At 41.0% G+C, this 21,326-nt stretch overlaps 1 protein-coding gene across 2 annotated transcripts in view; it reads right to left on the reverse strand.

Annotated features, from left to right (window-relative positions):
• MUSK (muscle associated receptor tyrosine kinase) overlaps window positions 1-21,326 on the reverse strand; it is a 234,558-nt gene that overhangs the window by 11,867 nt on the left and 201,365 nt on the right. For both annotated transcript variants that reach the window (XM_040360661.1, XM_040360671.1), the window contains one exon: window positions 11,551-11,699. In XM_040360661.1, the coding sequence (XP_040216595.1) occupies window positions 11,551-11,699 (149 nt within the window). The remainder of the gene's footprint in view (window positions 1-11,550; window positions 11,700-21,326) is intronic.

Consider the following 21,326-nt stretch of genomic DNA (forward strand, 5'->3'; position numbering starts at 1 on the left):
TGTATTTATTTTTTACATATCGCTGAGGCAACACTCTTTCTTGTAACATTTATAAAATATTGTTATTAAATGGTTTCTAGTTGTGGATGCCCCTCCTAACATTAAACTCAATGACACTGTAGCTAGCTATGCCTGCTGTATACACTGTGGGGTTGGATTACTAAAACTGGAGAGTGCAAAATCTAGTGCAGCTCTGCATAGTAGCCAATCAGCTTCTAACTTCAGCTTGTTCAATTAAACATTGACAATGAATACATTTTTGCACACTCCAGTCTTAGAAAATCAACCCCAGCTGGGGCAATGGGGAAATTGCCCAAAGACCACCCTCCCAGAGAAATTAGTGATGGGCAGGCGGGTGAGCCAGTCAGCAGGCCAGCAGGTGAGCGGGCACACCAGTCCAGGGGCCGGCGTGTGAGCGGGCGGACCAGTCAGAGGGCCTGCGGGTGAGCGGGCAGGCCAGTCAGCGGGCCTGCGGGTGAGAAGGCGGGCCAGTCAGCAGGCCAGTGGGTGAGCGGGCAGGCCAGTCAGCAGGTGAGCTGATGGGTGAGGGAGCAGAGAGATGACATCATCTCTCACCGCCCGCCCTGCATCACTGCAGTTCCACCCTCACCTGGTACACAGCAAGTGACAATTTGCACCTTGTAACAGGCAAGTGACCCAACAAGTGACAATCCGCAACTTGTGGCAGGTGACCTGGCAAGTGACAATCTGCAACTTGTGGCAGGTGAAGTGGCAAGTGACAATCTGCATCTGGTGGCAGGTGACATGGCAAGTGACAATCTGCAACTTATGGCAGGTGATGTGGCAAGTGACAATCAGCATATTGTTGCAGGTGATGTGACAAGTGACAATCTGCATCTGGTGGCAGGTGACGTGACAAGTGGCAATCCGCATTTGGTGGCAGGCAACGTGGTAGGTGACACACTCGGTGCTCCTACTGATTCTGCATTATGGTAAGTCAAACTATTTAATTTTATATTCCAATGTAAAAATAGAAATAATGCTCTTCAATCATCCTGACACCATATCAACTTTTGGTTAATCAGACTGTACTACTGAGATACTGTAGCACAGCAGAAGAAATAATGAAATCAAAGAGTCAATTCCTATGATTCAATTTTTGCAGGGCTCTCTGGAAATCCCACACAGCATAATAGATTGTTGTTATATTCATCTATTCCTGCATTATAATGAACATTGGACTTCCACTAAACATAACCTGTTGCTGCAAAAGTGCAACCAGATCAAGCCCACTATGCAGTGAATAAGTCAAGAAAATAATAAATAAAAATGGAAACCCACACATAAAATCAATAATAAAAGTAATGGAAATAAAAGTAAAACATTAACATTAATTATCTATACATTCTCCGGCTACTTTATTAGGTACACCTGTTCAATTGCTTGGTAACACAAATTGCTAATCAGCCAATCACATGGCAGCAACTCACTGCATTTAGGTATGTAGACATGGTGAGGATGACTTGCTGAAGTTCAAATTGAGCATCAGAATGTCACTATGAATTAAGGCAGTTCTGAAGGCAAAAGGGGGTCCAACCCAGAACTAGCTAGGTGTACCTAATAAAGAGAGTGTATATAACCATGCATACATATTAGGATTCTTAAAGATAATGGAGAACCTTTAAGTTTGTTCTGTAAAACTGAGCTACATTTCATAACAAGACTTGCTCATAAAGCTTTATTCTCAGGAGAACTATATTCAGATATTCTATAAAATATAATCTCCTTCAATAATTGTCTGAGTTGTAGGGGCAATGTAGTTATTGAAGGCAAACCACACAATTCTGAATGGAAAAACTTTCCACATAGCTGGGGGTAATGATTCTTGGGCCAAAGTAGTTAACCTAGAAGTATTATTTTACTGTGCTATGCTGTTCTAAATTGTGTGATTACCAGAGATGGTGTCAAAGTATAGGAAATACCTCATTAGATGCTGTTTACTGTCCTCAAGGGGATTGACAATGATAACTATATGATTACAAAGTACAGCTGACCACAAACAACATGTGCATGATCAGATTTAGTAGTAATCCTAATTGTTGACCTTTGTTGATGAGTTATTATAAAAGTGACAGCTGCATAATCATCAATTTTTAGCATGACGTTTCCATTTGTTCTGCTTCTTATAACCACCATGAAATGTGACATTGGTGATTCAATCTTGGTTATAAGTCATACAAATTAAAAGTTGCAAAAATAACTGGACAGAGTGGGTCACATTTTAACCACCATCCTCATCATAACATGCCCAAGCACCCTCATTATAGGAGCATTACCCATTTTCAAATAGCAGTGATTCAACCATGGAGTTCTATGTGACCAACAAAATCACCACGCAATTCTGTAATCGCATAATGGAAAAGCATGAAATACCACTTAGCTTTGACACACATTCTGCTCTTCCACTGTACATTGGAGCATCTAAGATGTTTATAAAGAAATTTGCCATGGGACATTGGAATGGAAGAGGTGCATGCCCAGGCTCCAAAGTCAGATGATTTATCGAAGAGTACAACCAAGTGGAGCATGAAATGCAGAACATGTGTGTTTACAATTTAGATAGAAATTAAACAAATACTGTAGCTGCTGACTTTTAATATTAGGGCACTTACCTGTCTAGGGATCCCGTGATGTCAGCACCCAGGCCGCCGATTTTCTGATCGGCTCTTGTGCTGCTGCTGCCATTCGTGATAAGGGAATCCCTACTGCACATGTGCAAAGCACGCTGTGCTTTCTAACTGGCCCGGCGAAAGAGGAAGGAGGAGGGGGTACGAACTTCCAGGGGACCCAGGTCTCCCAGAAGTGGGGAAAAATAACGGTACTCGTTCCCCCCTCCCCCCAAAAGGTGCCAAATGTGGCACCGGAGGGGGGAAGGAAGCAAACAAGCGGAGCTTCCATTTTAAGTGGAACTCCGCTTTAAGAAGTTTCTTATGATAGTGAGGTTTGATTAACCCAAAACTGTGTGGGTTCGAGAATGGGGGAGTGGTACTAAACACAGTGTTTAAAATTTCTAAATTTGTTAACAAAATGTTCAGATCAAATTCTCCTGTCTACTGTAGGCAGTCATGGAAGGTGACAAGTTTGACAAAACACAGTCCAAGATAGAAGGAATGCAGAGATATCATAAACCTCAGTTAGCCAAGGTCTTCAAAGGACTTTTGATATATCCCGGCTGTAAATGGTCAGGTCATAAATGGTCCGAAGTACAGTTTAATTATTACACATCTGTGATACTGGGATAGGGACATACAGTATATATACACAATATATTGACCTATGGCTGACCTTCCATACATCTCAAACACTCAACTTCCATTCATATTTCAGAACTCCTACTATAATGGAGTTATACTATATCACACTAATGTAGCAGAAGATACCACTCAAATACCAAACATGCCTACAGTATATTACAAGGTCTAGAAGGTTAATAAAGCACAGACATTCTAGAAAAAATGCACACAAAAAAACTGTCATGCTTGGTGTCTAACAAATTATAATTTAATTCTGCTAAATAAAATGCTGGATTGTGAAACTTTGTCATATGGAAATTTAGATAGATAGAAGCTTGTGTGTACATATATGTACTGCTAGCTCAGAAATGAAAATAATGCATTCTGGCCCTAACATAACCTCTACACCCTAATGTTTAACTTAAAAACCCTGACACTTAGGGCCATATTCAGATAGAGATACGACGGCGTATCTCCTGATACGCCGTCGTATCTCTGAGTTCCGTCCGTCGTATCTGTGCGACTGATTCATAGAATCAGTTACGCATAGATCTCCCTAAGATCCGCCAGGTGTAAGTGACTTACATCGTCGGATCTTAGGCTGCAATCTCCCACCGGCCGCTAGGTGGCGCTTCCGTTTGTATACGCGAGGAATATGCAAATGAGGAGTTACGCCGATTCAGAAACGAACGACCGCCCGGCGTTTTTTTTTACGTCGTTTGCGTACGGCTTTTTCCGGCGTATAGTTACCCCTGCTATATGAGGGGTAGCTAATGTTAAGTATGGCCGTCGTTCCCGCGCGGAGTTTTGAATTTTTTACATTGTTTGCGTAAGTCGTTCGCGAATACGGATGGACGTAATTTACGTTCACGTCGAAACCAATGATGTCCTAGCAACGTCATTTGGAGCAATACACGCTGGGAAATTTAGCGGATGGCGCATGCGCAGTTCGTTCGGTGCGGGGACGCGCCTGATTTAAATTTTACACGCCCCCTAGCCGCAGAATTTGAATTCCGCCGGGGGATTTACGATACACCGCCGCAACTTTACAGGCAAGTGCTTTCTGAATTAAGCACTTGCCTCAAAAACTTGCGGCGGCGTAACATAAATCAGATAGGTTACGCGGATCTAAAGATCCGCTGACCTATCTGAATCTGGCCCTAAGCCTCCAAACAAAAGGTAAAGGTGCTACTACCTCAAGGTCCCGGACCCATTTGTTAGTTCAGTGTAGAAGTGAGAGTCCAGCACCAAAGCATCTTGGATTTAAAGGAATCATTTTCTTTATCCAACAAGGCATAAAAAGGAATGAATTCCTTGTAAAAAATGTATGCATTTAACCCTTTTGTAGAGGCCTTAGTCATAATAAAATAATATACTATGAAAAAATATTCATATACAATGACCCACAGCTGCAGAAAACAAAAAGGAGACAGGGCAGCCCAAAAGACAATTTAATGCATGCATTTGTTAATAACAGTCATGACATTCTTTTGGTAGCACCACATACCAATATAGAAATACAAAAATTAAAAAAAATACACAAAAGTCAATAGTAAACACAAATATTAACACAATATAATTATAATTAATAGAAATGGGACGAACACGCCCTGGTTAGGTTTGCGCCAGAACTTTCAAACATCGCAAACGTTCAGACTCAAACCCCATTGAAGTAATTGGGACGAATTTGAAAAATCAAATGTCCTGATTTTGAAGGCTTATATGAAGATTAAATGGCAACTGGATCATGAATGACCTAGATGCTAGATCAGAATAATCTATAAACGCCTTTAGTTCTATATGTTTATAACTATACTGTATATGTTTAATATATATTTTTGACCACCAGACACCAAGCTTCTTTACATACAATAAAACATTACAGTTCATACATATGACAATATTTAACAGCATCTAACAGTAGAGTTAGCGATTAACACGTTTATAAAACACCAGATTAGTAAATGCAACAAACTTACATTGAACTTTGACAAATAATTTTCTGCCATTTTCTGGGAAAAATAGTCTGAAGAAATGATGAAGACTGAGTGTGTTTTAGGGCTCATGCACACAGAGCATTTGAATTTCTCCTCTAAATGCCTTTTACTCCTAGCAAGAAAAATCAGCTTAAAAAACCCACTGAAAGCCATAAATTGCATCAAGTATTGGATAGTTGATCATATTATGGCCACTGGAATACATGATGCTCAAGTTCTAAACATGTTTAGTGTTTAGATGCATCTATGCGTGTCAAACTGTTTTTTTTTTTTTTTTTTGCCCAAAACCTCTCTCTGAACGCACTGATGATTTTTTATTTTTAGCCTGTGAGCAATCCTCTTCTAATATGCCTGTAAATGTCTATGTGTGCACGGACACATAGGCTAACAGAGGCTGAAAAAAAAAGAGACGTCAAACACCTGTAATAGAGCAATTTTTTAGGCCCTGTGTGCATGAGCCCTTATTCTATATATCTCTAATTAGCTTTTAAAACAAATGAAATGGAAACCCTAGATTAACTCACAAAAATACAACATTATAATTTAGATTAATGAAGAAGTTAAAGGCTAAGTTTACATCTTTTTTTTTCGGGCTAAAATCCAGTTTTACCAATATACCATTAATGTACCTCTATTGCACAAAAATTTACGAGTTACGCCAGGAAAATAAAAAAATTTAAAAATTTAAAATTTTTAAAATAATTCAAAAGCGACGCGGGAAAGACAGGCATACTTTAACATGGTGGAGTACTTTTACACCATGTTAAAGGTGCACTATCTTTGCGACGGAAATCTAACACTCGCGGCGACGTAACGACGGGAAAAAGCTTTGTGGATCGCCTTAACTCCTAATTTGCATACCCGACGCTGGTTTACGACGCGAACACCCCCCAGCGGCGGCCGCGGTACTGCATCCTAAGATCCGACAGTATAACTGCATTACACCTGTCGGATCTTTTGCCTATCTATGCGTAACTGATTCTATGAATCAGTCGCATAGTTAGAAACAGAGATACGACGGCGTATCAGGAGATACGCCGTCGTATCTCTATTGTGAATCTGGCCCTAAGTTTTCTCTGATTTTTAAAACAAGGCCTGACCTCATCCACAGTTATAATTTTCAAATCGCTTCTGAAACTCCCTGGTATACAGACAGACAGACCAGCCAGTAAGACACATGAAGGAGATTACAGTGCCTTGAAAAAGTATTCATACCCCTTACATTTTACACATTTTGTCATGTTAGAACCAAAAACATAAATGTATTTTTGGGGATTTTATGTGATAGACCAACACAACGTAATAAATGGTTTTTAAAACTTTTTACAAATATGTGAAAAGTGTTGCGCGTATTTGTATTCAGCCCCCTTTACTCTGATACTTCTAACTAAAATCTAGTGGAACCAATTGCCTTCAGAAGTCACCTAATTAGTTAATTGGTAAAGAGACATACATGTATGTATGTATGTCTCTTTACCATTGATGGACTCCCATTGGTCTAAGTTTAGCCCTTACGTCGTTGCCCTCACTTAAGATGGAGAGGCGGCGTTATATAAGGGCATACGTGATGACAGGGAGGCAGCAGCCAATCCCAGACGACGTCAACATATGACGAAACGCGTAGGTATGGCCTGTGTCCTGACGTCATCACGCTCTTTGGAACAGACTGACATAGGAGAAGGAACGAGAGGGGATGCCGAGACCCGCTTTGCACCCCGCATATGTCATATTTGATCCGGCATGCATTGCATCTACTTTTCTGTAAGTACATTACCAATTATTTTATTAAAACTTGTTTTGCAGTCTACACTATGTTTTTTTTTTCTGTTTCTTACCTGAGATCCCCATCAGCGTTTGATTGAACCAGCTCCAGCCATAGAGTCATATTGGGAGACTTTAAAAACCCTGTGCTTGGTCTGACTGCCAGTTTGTGGTCTTAGTATCTGGTAAGGAGACTAGATCTATCTCACTCGGGTGCTCACTTGGTGGAAGGAGGTTTCATCCCTGTTAATACATCACCCATTATAAGAAGATTTTGGATTAATTTATTACACGTGGGAATGTTTTATGGACACTTTTTACCTCATTTGTGTTTGTCACATTTTTTGGACTTTTACTCTTTTTGCTACTCACATAGGGCTGTATTCAGATAGATTGGTCTATCTATTCGCCCGGCGTAACGTATCTCAGATACGTTACGCCGCCGTAATTCAGGGCGCAAGTTCTGTATTCAGAAACAACTTGCGCCCTTAGTTACGGCGGTGTAACGTATCTGTGTCGGCGTAAGCCCGCCTAATTCAAATGTGGATGATGTGGGCGTGTTTTATGTATATTAACTGTGACCCCGCGAATGCTCGAAATTCCGCCGCAAATTGTCATTGCTTTCGACGTGAACGTAAATTACGTCCAGCCCTATTCGCGAACGACTTACGCAAACGACGTAACATTTTCAAAACTTGATGCGGGAACGACGGCCATACTTAACTTAACTCTGGAGATATGCCGTCGTATCTTCTCTCTGAATCTACCCCACAGTGTTTTTTACTAATTTTGTCTCTAATAGTTATTTACAATCCTTTTTGAGAACTGGTGCCCAAAACTGAACTGCATATTGCAGATGAGGTCTTACTAATGATTTGTACAGGGGTCAAATTATATCTCTCTTAATACAAGAAAGGATTTTGCTTGCTTTGGAAACCACAACTTGGCATTGCATGCTTATATTATGCTTATGTTCTACCAAAACCCCCAGATCCTTCTCCACTATGGATTCCCCCAGTTGTACTCCCCCCTAGTATGTATGATGCATGCATATTCTTAGCCTCCAAGTGCATAATGTTACATTTATCAACATTAAACCTCATTTGCCACATAGTTGCTCAATTAAACAGTGCACTGAGGTTGGTTTGTAAGTTGGAGACATCCTGTAAGGACATTATTCCACTGCATAGCTTGGTGTCAAAGACAACATACTTTTAATCCCAGACCCTTGGAGTACACCACTGATAACCTTATACCATACAGAGTAAGAATAATTTACTACTACTCTCTGAATTCTGTCTTTTAGCCAGTTTTCTATCCATTTACAAACTGATCTTTCCAAGCCTGTAGACTTTACCTTATACCTTAGCCGTGTGTGGGGAACTGTCAAGCACTTTTGCAAGATCCAAGTATACTATATCTGCAGCCACCACTCTGTCCAAGGTTTTACTTACCTCATGATAAAAAAAATCAGATTTGTTTGACAACTTTTGTATTTCATAAATCCATGCTGTCTGACCCTTAAAATATTTTTTTCCAACAAGAACGCATCTATGTGGTCTTTTATTAAACTCTCCAGTATCTTCCTGACTATAGAATTTAAACTAACAGATCTATAGTAACTTGGTAAAGACTTCGATCCCTTTTTAAATATAGGAACCACATTGTCCTTATGCCAGTCCAGTGGTACCATCCCAGTCATTAATGAGTTCCTAAAAATTAGAAACAATGACTTTGAAATGACAGAACTCAATTATTTTAGGATCAACGGGTCGATGCAATCTGGTCCAGGTGCTTTATCTACCTTTATTCTGTTTAAACATTTCTGGACCATATAACTTTTGAGCTATTGTGGATCAATTGGGGCTGTGTCAATACCATGCCCATTATGGACTTGAGCTCCCCCATGCTCCTTTGTATACACAGAGCTGAAGAAAGTATTTAATACATTTGCCTTCTCTTTGTTCCCAGGCACCCATGCTCAGACCTGACCTAAATAAGATCAATATGTAATGGTTGTGCGCATTGAGCCCATGAAAAGCTGTATGCGACATCCGATTTGTTCAGTTCTCAGCAATGTTTGTCATAATAGCCCGGTAATCTTACCCCCCCCCCCCATGTCCTCCTTCAATTCATGGAACCCATAGGCTTAACTTTAATACACTTCAAAAGAGCCTGATATCTCAACTTCTGGATAGCAGGCGCCAGCACACATGCCTATGCAGAGTTTTAAACAGCAAATTGAGTTCTGTCAGGATTTCTGCTGACCAGACCTATCGTAAAATTATGACCAAATCCTTCAGTTCTGTCATCCATGGTTGTTGGGTAATTAAAGCACTAGAAACACATAACAGTGTGCCATAAAATGTCTACCCAGAAAGCAGTCAGACGTGGGGCGATATCGGCAAGACTTTTGCCCATTTCACAACTTAACAAAATCTACAAACAATTCATGAAATCAAACAGGACCAAGACACATTAATATTATGTATATATTTGGATGGGCAATATCATCCCAAACAAATTGAAGTCATACATGACTAAGCTAGCACATACAGAGGGTGAGATAGCAGTCGGATACCTCCTGGGTGAAAGATACTATGTGTTGTATCACTGGACATAAAATTGAATGCTGAAAAATAATCTACCAGTTTCTAGAATGCAACCTGCACATATTGGAAGATATTAATATTAGTATAAAACTGCGTGTAAGAGAGGGCCATAATACAGTCATAAACATGATGGTCACTCCTCAGAATTGGTCAAATGGCCTCTGCCACACCACTTTGATCCCAGAGAAAAGGGTGGTGTCAGGACAGTTTGACAGTTCTCATGTGCCATTAACCAAGGAACATCTGTTATGAGGGCCGATAACACCTTGCTTATTGACTGAACTCAAGGACTAAACCCAAGGACATTGCAAACATTTTTCCTTTTTAACTCTTTTTTATTTCTCTTTGTTGTCTCTTTATTGCTTGTAACACCCATTTTCTGTAAATATTTTATTTCAGTGATCATCAAGGGCCCACTAACAGGCCAGGTTTGCAAGATAATTGAAATACATCACAGGTGATATCATTTGCTGCTCAGTGATTGCAGTATTCAAGTCGGCATCATCTCCTCAAGGTAATACATAAAATCTGGCCTGTTAGTGGGCCCTGAGGACAGGGTTGATGATCACTGTTTTATTTGCACAATTTTTGCCTTTTTTGTTCTTAACCTTGTCTCTAAATGCGCTATGCAAACTAAAAAGAATCTCTGTCTCTTGAACAGTGCTATTGTATAGTTTAAATCCTCTGAACATACCTGTCTGTGGTCACAGTGTGTGTTACGGACATTTATTCAAAAAATTATAGTTGGTATTGCTAAGATTGTGAGTTTCCTCCTTCTCTGTGGTGGTGGTAGCTTAATGGCTTAAGTAAAGTAACCCAGTGACAAAAACTCTCAGGCTGCTGGCACCTAGATTGGGTCCCAAAACCTGGAAAATCTTTTTGCAGAGTGCAGAGGAGGGTGGCATTGTTTCGTAAGTGACAGCGTGTTGTGAAATTTGCCAGTTCTTTGTCACAAGTTGATGGGGGAGGCAGGGATCTGATATCCACTTTTCTCACACAATAAACTGTTTTAAATTGTCATACAAATATAAATTTGAAATCAAATCTTTATAATTTTTTGGCAAAAACATGGTGTGGGCGGATTTCTGTCAGCCACAGGCTGTGTCATGCCCCTCCAGCCTGTGTACACACGATCGTTTTTCCTGTTGGGAAAACTGCTGTGTTTTCCTTTGACTGGGAAAACTGGTCGTGTGTATGCTCCTTATCAGTTTTCCCGACAGGAAAACTGCAGTTTATAAAATTCAACAATTTTCCTATGGGAAACACTGCGAGGGAGCATACACAAGGCCGGTTTTCCCAACCAAAGTTCTCCTGGCAGTTTTCCTGTCGGAAAAGGGACCGAGCCGGTTCTCGGTTTTCCCAATGGTTTTCCCAGCGGTCTTTTGAACGTCGGGAAAACCGATCGTGTGTAATAGGCATTAGAATAAGAGGCAGGTGAAGTCTACATCAATCTAAATGTAATATCCCACCCCATTGTGTTTAGCTGGTTAGAAGGCATGGAGGAGGAGGGAGGGAGTGAACTGCCATTTACCACTGTGTATAGGCCCACATGTGTGACTCGATAGTCACATGGGCTGCTCAGATGTGATAGAGAGTAAATGCTCTGCATAGAAACTCACTAAAAACTGAGCATATGCAAAGCTGCCAACTCTACTCTGCAAAATTCCTAGCTGAATTGGGAACTTGGACAGAATGGAGAAAGAGAGAACAGCAGGATCAACCATTTTTTTTGCAGAATATAGAAAGAGTGAGTGAGTGAGTAACTTATGTAGCGCCAACAAATGCAAACTAAATCGCCTCAAGGCGCTTGTATCCAGAGTCGTCCTTGTCTCAATAAACAGCATTTATTGATTTTTTTTTTAATGATGTGGGTTTAGTGACACTTCAATAGTAAGTTTCTTGTTTCTTTATGGAAGAACAGCTTACCTAGAAGTTTTACAATGTTTGGGTTATCAAATTCTGCCATTAGTGCTGCTTCTCTCTGGAAGTCTGCCTGCATGTCAGCTGACGCCTCTTCTTTCAGCATCTTTACTGCCACCATGGTGAAGGGTTCATATGGAAGCAGTCCTGGAGCCCTGGAAGACCATTATATTTTATGTTAATTTTACAGTTTTTTTTAAGTATCACATAACTTAACAGTAACAAATAGCTTCATGCATTTGAACAGAAGTCTCTTAGCCAGAGCAAAGTATATTTTCCTTTTCACAATGAATCCCCTGCTTGTATTTGAGTACTATTACCATAGCCCCAGTATGTTCATATTCTGTTTATTTCTGTACTCCATTGAAGTTGCAGTATCGAATATTCTCAAGATCATAACAAAATTCATGCAAACATAATACTAATAATGATAATATTAATAAAATAGTGCAATAGTGACAGCAAACTGGAAATAATTGAAAGAATTTTACCATTATGTGATTTTTTTGAGAAGCATCCAGCCCTTTTTATCAACCAGTAGTTATTTTCCTAGAAACATATCCTGAAGAAGATTACCAACATTTTTTACAGCTCTTACAGGAAAGAACCTTTCCATTTGCAAACGCTAAATTTGTTTTCTTCCAGTCGCAAGAAGTTCCTAACTGTCTTTTGGGGTTACCTAATGTCTACAGCTGTCCATTACATTTTCTGTAAGGACTATTTATATATTTATAAAAATTTCACAAAGGTGAATACATTACCATCATATCAATTTTATTCTACTGTAGAAGATTTGAAACTGTGATAGATAGATATCTGAAAAGTGTGGTGTGCATTTGTATTCAGCCCCCATTACTCTAATACTCCTAACTGAAATCTAATGGAAATCTAATGGAACCAATTGCCTTCAGAAGTCACCTACAGTGCATCCGGAAATATTCACAGCACTTCCCTTTTTCCACATTTTGTTATGTCACAGCCTTATTTCAAAATTGTTTAAATTCATTATTTTCCTCAAAACTCTACAAACAATACACCATATTGACAAATGCAAAAAAACAAACTGTCCTGTCTAATAGCACACATTTGCAAATAAATAAATGCTTAAGCTGCAGAGGCCACGTTGCGGCAAGTCTTTAAATTTTGAGAGCCTCCATGGTAGGAGCACATACGGCATAGTATATAATAATGGATAGATTGAGAACAGGTATTCCTGGAGGGAGCCCACCCTTCCTTAAAGGCACAGGGTATCCCCTTTACCAGATAACCAACGGTACAAACAAAAGGAAACTGCCCCAACCTATAACTGGCCTTAACAGCAAGGAGCACATGAAAGGGCGACACAGGTCAAACAACAACAAAGAAGAATTCCAGGCTCAACTTGCCAGCCATCCTGCAATGAACCAAACTGTCCAATCTAACAGTTCACGTTAAAAACAGGGGTTTAGTTTGCACACATTTGCACGTACATGCATAAGCTGCATAGGCCACGTCACGGAACACCAGTATTATCTGCAGTCCTAATTTTGAGTGCCTCCATGGTATAAATAATGGATAGATTGAGGGCAGGTAAGCCTGGAGGGGGGCACAGGGATGCAATGGGCACCTAGAAATCAACAGAATGGCAGCAAAGATGTCCAGTGTGTGCCCTCACCAAGAAGTTGGGGTTGTTATTGTTTGTTTGTACTATGGGGGAATCACAAGCCTTTTTTTTGGGTCTCCAATTAACATCTATATTAGACCCATATCTAGAATAAGAGTCTAATATAGATGAAGGGAATTCCTGACTGTTTATTTTCAAGCAAAATAAAAGCAGCTTAAGCTGCCAATTGCTGGCAATTTAAACAGGTTTTTAATTTGCAATTGTAAATTTTTCGGCAGTAGGTTATATTCATTGTACAGGTGTACCACTTCACAGGCAGGTCAAGGGCATCCATTGGGCATGTTATTTACAGAAATGTTGTCATTTTAATATTCCACTTTAAGCATTATTAAAATTGCTGTCCCCTGCCAAACTGATTTGTTTTTTTAAAAACTCAGCCTCCACAATGATTTTTTTGACAAACCTTTGCTAATTACCCTTGAAAATGGTCAGAACAAATTTTTAACTATTGCCTTCTTTTGATGTCAATGGGGGTTTAAATTCAACACCTACAATTTTGTAATGTTCGTCAAACTTGCCTTGAACTGAACCCAGCTACATTCAGCTCTGTGCTAATATTACCATAAGTGGGCCAGATTCACGTAGGAGAGCGTATCTTTGTGCGGGCGTAGCGTATCCTATTTACGCTACGCCTCCGCAACTTAGACAGGCAAGTGCAGTATTCACAAAGCACTTGCTCCGTAAGTTGCGGCGGCATAGGGTAAATCGGCCGGCGTAAGCCCGCGTAATTCAAATGTAGAAGAGGTGGGCGTGTTTTATTACAATGAGCCGTGACCCCATGCAAATGAAGCGCCGATCGTACGGCGCATGCGCGCGCATGCTCAGTATCACGTCGAATTTACTCACTAAGATACGCCGGCTCAATGCCTGTGACGTGAACGTAACCTACGCACATCCCCATTCACGTACGACTTACGTAAAAGACGTAAAAAGATACGCTTGTTCCGACGTCCATACTTTGCATTGACTGCGCCTCATATAGCAGGGGTAGCCGGACGTTAGCCTAACGTAAACGGCATAGCAGGCGCAAGTACGTTCGTGAATCGGCGTATCTACATAATTTACATATTCGATGCGTAAATCTACGGAAGCGCCCCTTGCGGCCAGCGTAAATATGCACCCAAGATATGACGGCGCTCGTATCTTGGCCAAATTTATGCGTAACTGATTGTAAGAATCAGGCGCATAGATACGACGGGTCACATTCGGACTTACGACGGCGTACATGGAGATACGCCGTCGTAAGTCCTTTGTGAATCTGGCCCAGTGTGTTTACTGTTTGCTTAAAGCCACTAAGCAGCATGATAGTACTCAATCATAACCATTTATAGCTCAATTAAGAACAGGTGTGAGTGTTTCCAAATCCTGATTCTTTGTACTCAATTTGTTCTGAAAATAATATTGTGATATAGTTTGAATTTCATCGAGGCAACACATTTCAACCCCCAGCATAATTCTGTTTCTTAGAAATGAGAACAGACAAGACAAACATGGTTCCGGAATCACACTGCAAAAAATATGGCAAAAGCTCAGAGCATGAAATGCGGAAACGTGGAAAGTAAACTTATAGACCACTAGACATGTTTGCTTAGCACACGTGTAATGAGCCAGAAGATTATCATTTGTCCAAAAGTCAAAACCAACAAAGGGAAAGTGACTGTCCTAGATTTTGTTGACATTTCCTGGAAAGTTCTTCTCAGATCTTTGATTAATTTTGTCATTAATGAATAATTCATGTAATATCTACCCTGCTTTTATTTACTCCAGTCTCAATCTCTTCATTCTATATGTGGATAATTTCCTGAAAAGACTGATCTGCAATGGTTTTCCGCACACTAATATTTCCAAAGTTACAAAGCAGCAGTAAACATGATTTGCCATAATAGCTGCTCTTTTAAGCAATGGCAGTGGAAAATCACAGTCATGTGGATGAAAATAACTATTGTTGTAATGACGTGCTAATAAAATTAAGCACATGGTGTGTCCTTATAAGAAAATGATATGTAAGTAGAAATAGTTATTAAAGCGGAGTTCCACCCACATCTCAAGCCCTGTACACACGGGCCAGTGTCTCGTCAGGAAAAAACCCTTGTTTTTCCTGACGAGATTCTTGGCAAGAATCTCCTGCCGCCCGAGTGTACAGACTCTCCTTTCAAAAGAACTGCGGTTCTCTTGAAAGGCAAGAACGCGGTGACGTCATCGCGTACGATGAGCATGCGCTTGTCACATTCGATGCCGTCGCCACCATCTTGCTGCACCCTACCTATGCCTAGGAAGCTCCCGCGCATGCGTCAAGTCATTTCGAGCATGCGCGGGTTTCCACGGTGACATGTAAGTATACACACTCTTGGGTTTCTCGGCAGGAAAACTGCAGAGAATCTCACGACGAGGAAAATAGAGAACATGTTCTCTATTTTTCTCGTCTAGATTCTGGGGAGTTTTCTTGTCGAGAAACCTGAAAGCCTCGTACACACGCTCGGTATACTCGGCAAGAACCAGCAAGAAAACTGTTGGCAGAGCTTTCTTGCTGAGTAAACCGAGCGTGTGTACGAGGCTTTAGATTTTTTTTAAAAAGAACTCTTACTCTTGCATAATGCATATTAAAAAGGTTGTAAACCCCTAAGCCCTGTACATACGGCCCAGATTCTCGCCAGGTAAAAAAAATTGTTTTTCCTGACGAGATTCCTGGCAAGAATCTCTTGCCGGCCGAGTGTACAGACACAAATGACTTATCGTATGTTAACGTACATGCTTTAAAGGGGTTGCAAACCCTTGTGTGTTTTTTAACCTTAATGCATCCTATGCATTAAGGTGAAAAAACTTCTGCCAGTGACCGGCCCCATAGCTCCCCCGCTTTACTCATCTGAGCCCATTCGTTCTCTCGGCGGAGGCCAGCTCTTCCTCTCTGCCCCATTGGCTCCTGCTGCTGTCAATCAAATCCAATGATGCGGGCACTGGGGGGTGGGGATGAGTCCTGCATTCTGTGTGAATGTATACAGATGTAGGACTCGGAGGCGCACCCGCATGGGTGTCCTCTTTAGAAGAGCCTTCTCCAGCATGGACACTCGATGCGGGGAGGAGCTACCAGCGCTGCCAGGAGACCTCAGAAGTCGAGGATTGAGGCCACTCTGTGCAAAAAGAACTGCACAGTGGAGGTAAGTATGACATGTTTGTTATTAAAAAAAAAGGGGGTTTACAACCCCTTTAACACAATGCATAGGAACAGACAAGTGTGACTGGGCCCTTAAGCAGTATGGCCCGGATTCACATACATCGGCGCATATTTATGCGGGCGTAGCGTATCTATTATACGCTACGTCGACGTAAGCGCACAGAGGCAAGCACTGGATTCACAAAGCACTCGCTCCCACTCGCTCTTAAAGATACGCTGGGTTTCCTCGGCATAAGCCAGCGTAGGTGGAAGTGAGCCATGCTAATGGGGCGTGACCCCATGCAAATGATGGGGCAAGCGCCATAGAAGTACTTAAAATGAACGGCGCATGTGCCGTCCCGTGGCCGCATCCCTGTGCGCATGCTCAGAATCACGTCGGAACTACTCCCTAAGATACGACGGATCACTTCCTACGACGTGAACGTAACCTACGCCTAGTCATATTCACGTACAACGTAAACGACAAAATATACGACGGCTTGTGTTCCCTGGTCCATACCTTTGCATGAGTTGCGCCTCCTATATGGTGAATAACTTTACGCCGGACGTACGACTTACGCAAACCGCGTATATTATGCGCCGGGCACAACTACGTTCGTGAATCGGCGTATCTCCCTCATTTGCATATGTGCATAGAAAATCAATAGGAGCGGAAAATGCGCCCAGCGTAAATATGCGCCCACGATACAACGGCGTAGGCAAGTTACGTCGGTCGTAGGAAGCCTATTTTTAGGTGTATCTCAGATTGTGGGCACGGCGCATAGATACGACGGCGCATAGTTACACTTACGCAGCGTATCTTGAGATACGTCGGCGTAAGTGGTTTGTGAATCTGGGCCTATGTGTTTATCGGCTGCATGTTGGACAATTCGAACTTCCTCTTAAGAGATTTAATAAATGTCATGACCCTTCCTTCCTGCATTGACAAGCTTCTTGACTGTATGCAGACTGCAAACAGCATAAACAGAATGCTGCCGGTTGACATATTATTGGCACTTAACTTAGAATTATGTCTCAGGAGGCAAAATGCTGCACTAGAGGAGAGAAGAAGGTTACTAAGTTTAGCAACAAGAATGTGTTTAAAGTAAGACAAGACAAATATTTTAACAAGAGCAGAAGGAGATGATTCGACTTATGTTGATAAATGTTGTACTTTATAGACATGAACATATGGTCAAATGGTGCCAAAATGTAAATCTGAGACATAGTGCATATGGAAGACAAAAATGTAAAATGTATGTCCTGTCTTGGTTTAAATATTACAACAGATGTCTCATATAATATAAAAGTTATTTAAAGATTGTGTTTCATAGTAAAGGGAATCCCCTGATTTTGATGATTACAGTAAGGTGTTTCACACACTTTACCCCACCTATGGAGCATAAGTGTATCCATATAGTGGCATTATGATATTAGATAAAGATGCACTGATACCGATATCAGTGCCGATACCAAGCATTTTCACGAGTGCTCGTACTCGTGAAAATGCTCCAGATACTGAAACTGATGCTTTGCGGTGCGTTTTGTGTGAATAAAAAATGAATGGGCGCAAATCACGCTACAAAGAATCGCATGTGATTTGAGCAGGAATGCGGTGTAATTCCTGTCCGAATTGCATTCAATTTCCCCCACTGCTTCGGTGTGTGTATGTGTGTGTGTAGAAAGGGAAAAGCGCCATCTAGTGGGCAGTTTATTAAAAATGTTAGAACTCACATTAAGTACAGTTCAAATGCAAAACCTGCATAGGTGTCCCGGTCCCACAGATGATAGAAAGTCACAGCTGCTGGAGGTTCTCACAGGGCTGCAGGAGATGTATAGATGGTCCGCCCCAGGTTGACATCACTTCCGCCCCATACCAACGGGCTCCCGGAACTTCTCCTCCAGCCCTGTGAGCACCTCCAGTGGCCGTGATTTTCTATCATCGGCAGGACCGGGACACCTATGCAGATTTTTAATTTAAAGGGTTTGTTTTTTATTTTCTAAATAGGTTCCTTTAAGCTAGTGCATTGTTGGTTCACTTACCTTTTCCTTCGATTTCCCTTCTAAATGTTTTTTTTTCTTTGTCTGAATTTCTCACTTCCTGTTTCTCCTCAGTAAACTTGCCACCATCATCCAAGCGGTGTTTAGTCAGCCAGAACAGCTTAGTGAACAGCTTACTGAGGAGGAACAGGAAGTGAGAAATTCAGACAAAGAAAACAAAGAAAAAAAACATTTAGAAGGGAAACGTTAAAAAGTTAAAGTGAACGTTAAAGGAAAAAGTTAGTGAACCAACAATGCACTAGCTTAAAGGAACCAATTTAGAAAATAAAAAACAAACCTTTACAACCCCTTTAACCATATATTCAAACAGAAATTGCACAGCATTCCTGTTCAAACCGCATTCAATTTTTTTTGCAGTGCGATTTGCACCCATTTATTTTGTATTGACGCAAATCACACTGCAAAGTATCAATAAAAAAACGGTATCCGCACAGCCCCACATATTATATTAGTTTAGATTTCACTATCAGTCAACAGTTTTCTCCCTTTACCAATATTTCTCAATGATTTGCCAAAGACCTTTCTAAAGTTTTACTGTAACAAAAGGTAAGTTAAGATATGTCAATTACTGGCCCCCTCTTGTGTGTAAAAGGAAAGCCAAAGAGAGAGTATTCTTTAATTCCTGCGTCTACTACTTGGTTTACTAGAAGTCAAACATTGGCTATACTGTAAACTCTCCTGGTGACTCATATCATGTAGTATTGCTTCTGCTGAGAAAGGCCAATGTAACTTCAGCTACTAGAGAAGACAGGCATTTCGCATTGTACAGTATATTCTTTAGATTATTTTCTCCACCAGGCCAATAATAACTGCTTAGATGAAAACAGTCTGCTGTTGAGGTGGCTCATTAGCTCAAACTCAAATTACTCACACAACCGAATAAAAATTACACATCTCTTAAACTCTTCTGTTCTGTACTGCTCCATACACAGATGTTGATTTACTAAAACTGGAGTGTGCAATATCTGGTGCAGCTGTGCATGGTAGCCAATCGGCTTCTAACTTCAATTTGTTCAATTAAAATTTGTCAAAAAAGCTGATTGGTTTCTCTGGTTTTAGTAGGTCATACCCACAATGTCAAGTAAAGAGATCTACTGTGCTTTCTCTAAAGAAAGTCAATAATGCTCTGTGATGTGTCTCATTGGTACACACTGTATTACATATTTAGTAGTAATACTTAAAGGGGTTGTAAAGGTTTGTTTTTATTTTCTAAATAGGTTCCTTTAACCACTTAAGCCCCGGACCAATATGCTGCTAAATGCCCAAAGGCGTTTTTACAATTCGGCACTGCGTCGCATTAACAGACAATTGCGCGGTCGTGCGACGTGGCTCCCAAACAAAATTGACGTCCTTTTTTCCCCACAAATAGAGCTTTCTTTTGGTGGTATTTGATCACCTCTGCGGTTTTTATTTTTTGCGCTATAAACAAAAATAGAGCGACAATTTTGAAAAAAAATGCAATATTTTTTACTTTTTGCTGTAATAAATATCCCCCAAAAACATATATAACATTTTTTTTCCCTCAGTTTAGGCCTATACGTATTCTTCTACCTATTTTTGGTAAAAAAAATCGCAATAAGCGTTTATCGATTGGTTTGCGCTAAATTTATAGCGTTTACAAAATAGGGGATCGTTTTATTATTTTTTTTTTACTACTAATGGCGGCGATCACCGATTTTTTTCATGACTGCGGCATTATGGCGGACACTTCGGACAATTTTGACCCATTTTTGGGACCATTGTCATTTTCACAGCAAAAAATGCATTTAAATTGCATTGTTTATTGTGAAAATGAGAGTTGCAGTTTGGGAGTTAACCACAGGGGGCGCTGTAGGAGTTAGGGCTCACCTAGTGTGTGTTTACAACTGTAGGGTGGTGTGGCTGTAGGACTGACGTCATTGATCGAGTCTCCCTATAAAAGGGATCACTCGATCGATGCAGCCGCCACAGTGAAGCACGGGAAAGCCGTGTTTACATACGGCTCTCCCCGTTCTTCAGCTCCGGGGAGCGATCGCGACGGAGCGGCTATAAACGAATAGCCGCGCCGTCGTCCCGGATCGCTCCCCGCGGGAACCCGACCACCGCATGTAGCAGGGGGGGGGGTCCCGATCGGGGACCCGACCCGCAGAAAGGCAAGGACGTACCTGTACGCCCATTTGCCTGTACGTGCCATTCTGTGGACGTACATATACATGCGGCGGTCGGGAAGTGGTTAAGCTAGTGCATTGTTGGTTCACTTACCTTTTCCTTTGATTTCCCTTCTAAATGTTTTTTTTCCTTTGTCTGGATTTCGCACTTCCTTTTTTTTCCTCAGTAAGCATGCCCCCATCATCCAAGCTGTTCTGGCTGGGGGTTAGTCAACAGGAACAGGAAGTGAGAAATTCAAGAAAACAAAGAAAAAAAAACATTAAGAAGGGAAATCGAAGGAAAAGGCTAGTGAACCAACAATGCACTAGCTTAAAAGGAACCTATTTAGAAAATAAAAAAACAAACCTTTACAACCCTGTTAAGTAGAGCTGAAGTTTTTTTTCCATTTTGGGAAGAGTGGGGGAGAGTTGACTTCCTGTCCCCATAGACAAAACAGGAAGTGAGAGGAAATCCCTCCAAAGTGAAGGAATTACTTGGTAGTCACCAGAACTTATTTACACATTGGAAGATTTCCCCTCTATTCCTGTTCTTATGGCCACTCAAAATTTTAGATTCTCTTTCACGTTCTGTAAGGGTCAGCAGGGCAAATTGAGAGGGTGAATCTCCCTAACAGGGGCATGGACTGCAATAAAAACCTGACAGGTGTCTTAATCCTTTGCCACTATAATCTAAAACCCCCCAAAACGCCCTCAGTTATAGTGTTGCTCACGAATATTCGTATTGTGAATATTCGGCTCGAATATGGCATATTCGAGTATT

The sequence above is a fragment of the Rana temporaria genome, chromosome 1, assembly GCF_905171775.1.
Source record: "Rana temporaria chromosome 1, aRanTem1.1, whole genome shotgun sequence".
NCBI classification, from domain to species: Eukaryota; Metazoa; Chordata; class Amphibia; order Anura; family Ranidae; genus Rana; species Rana temporaria.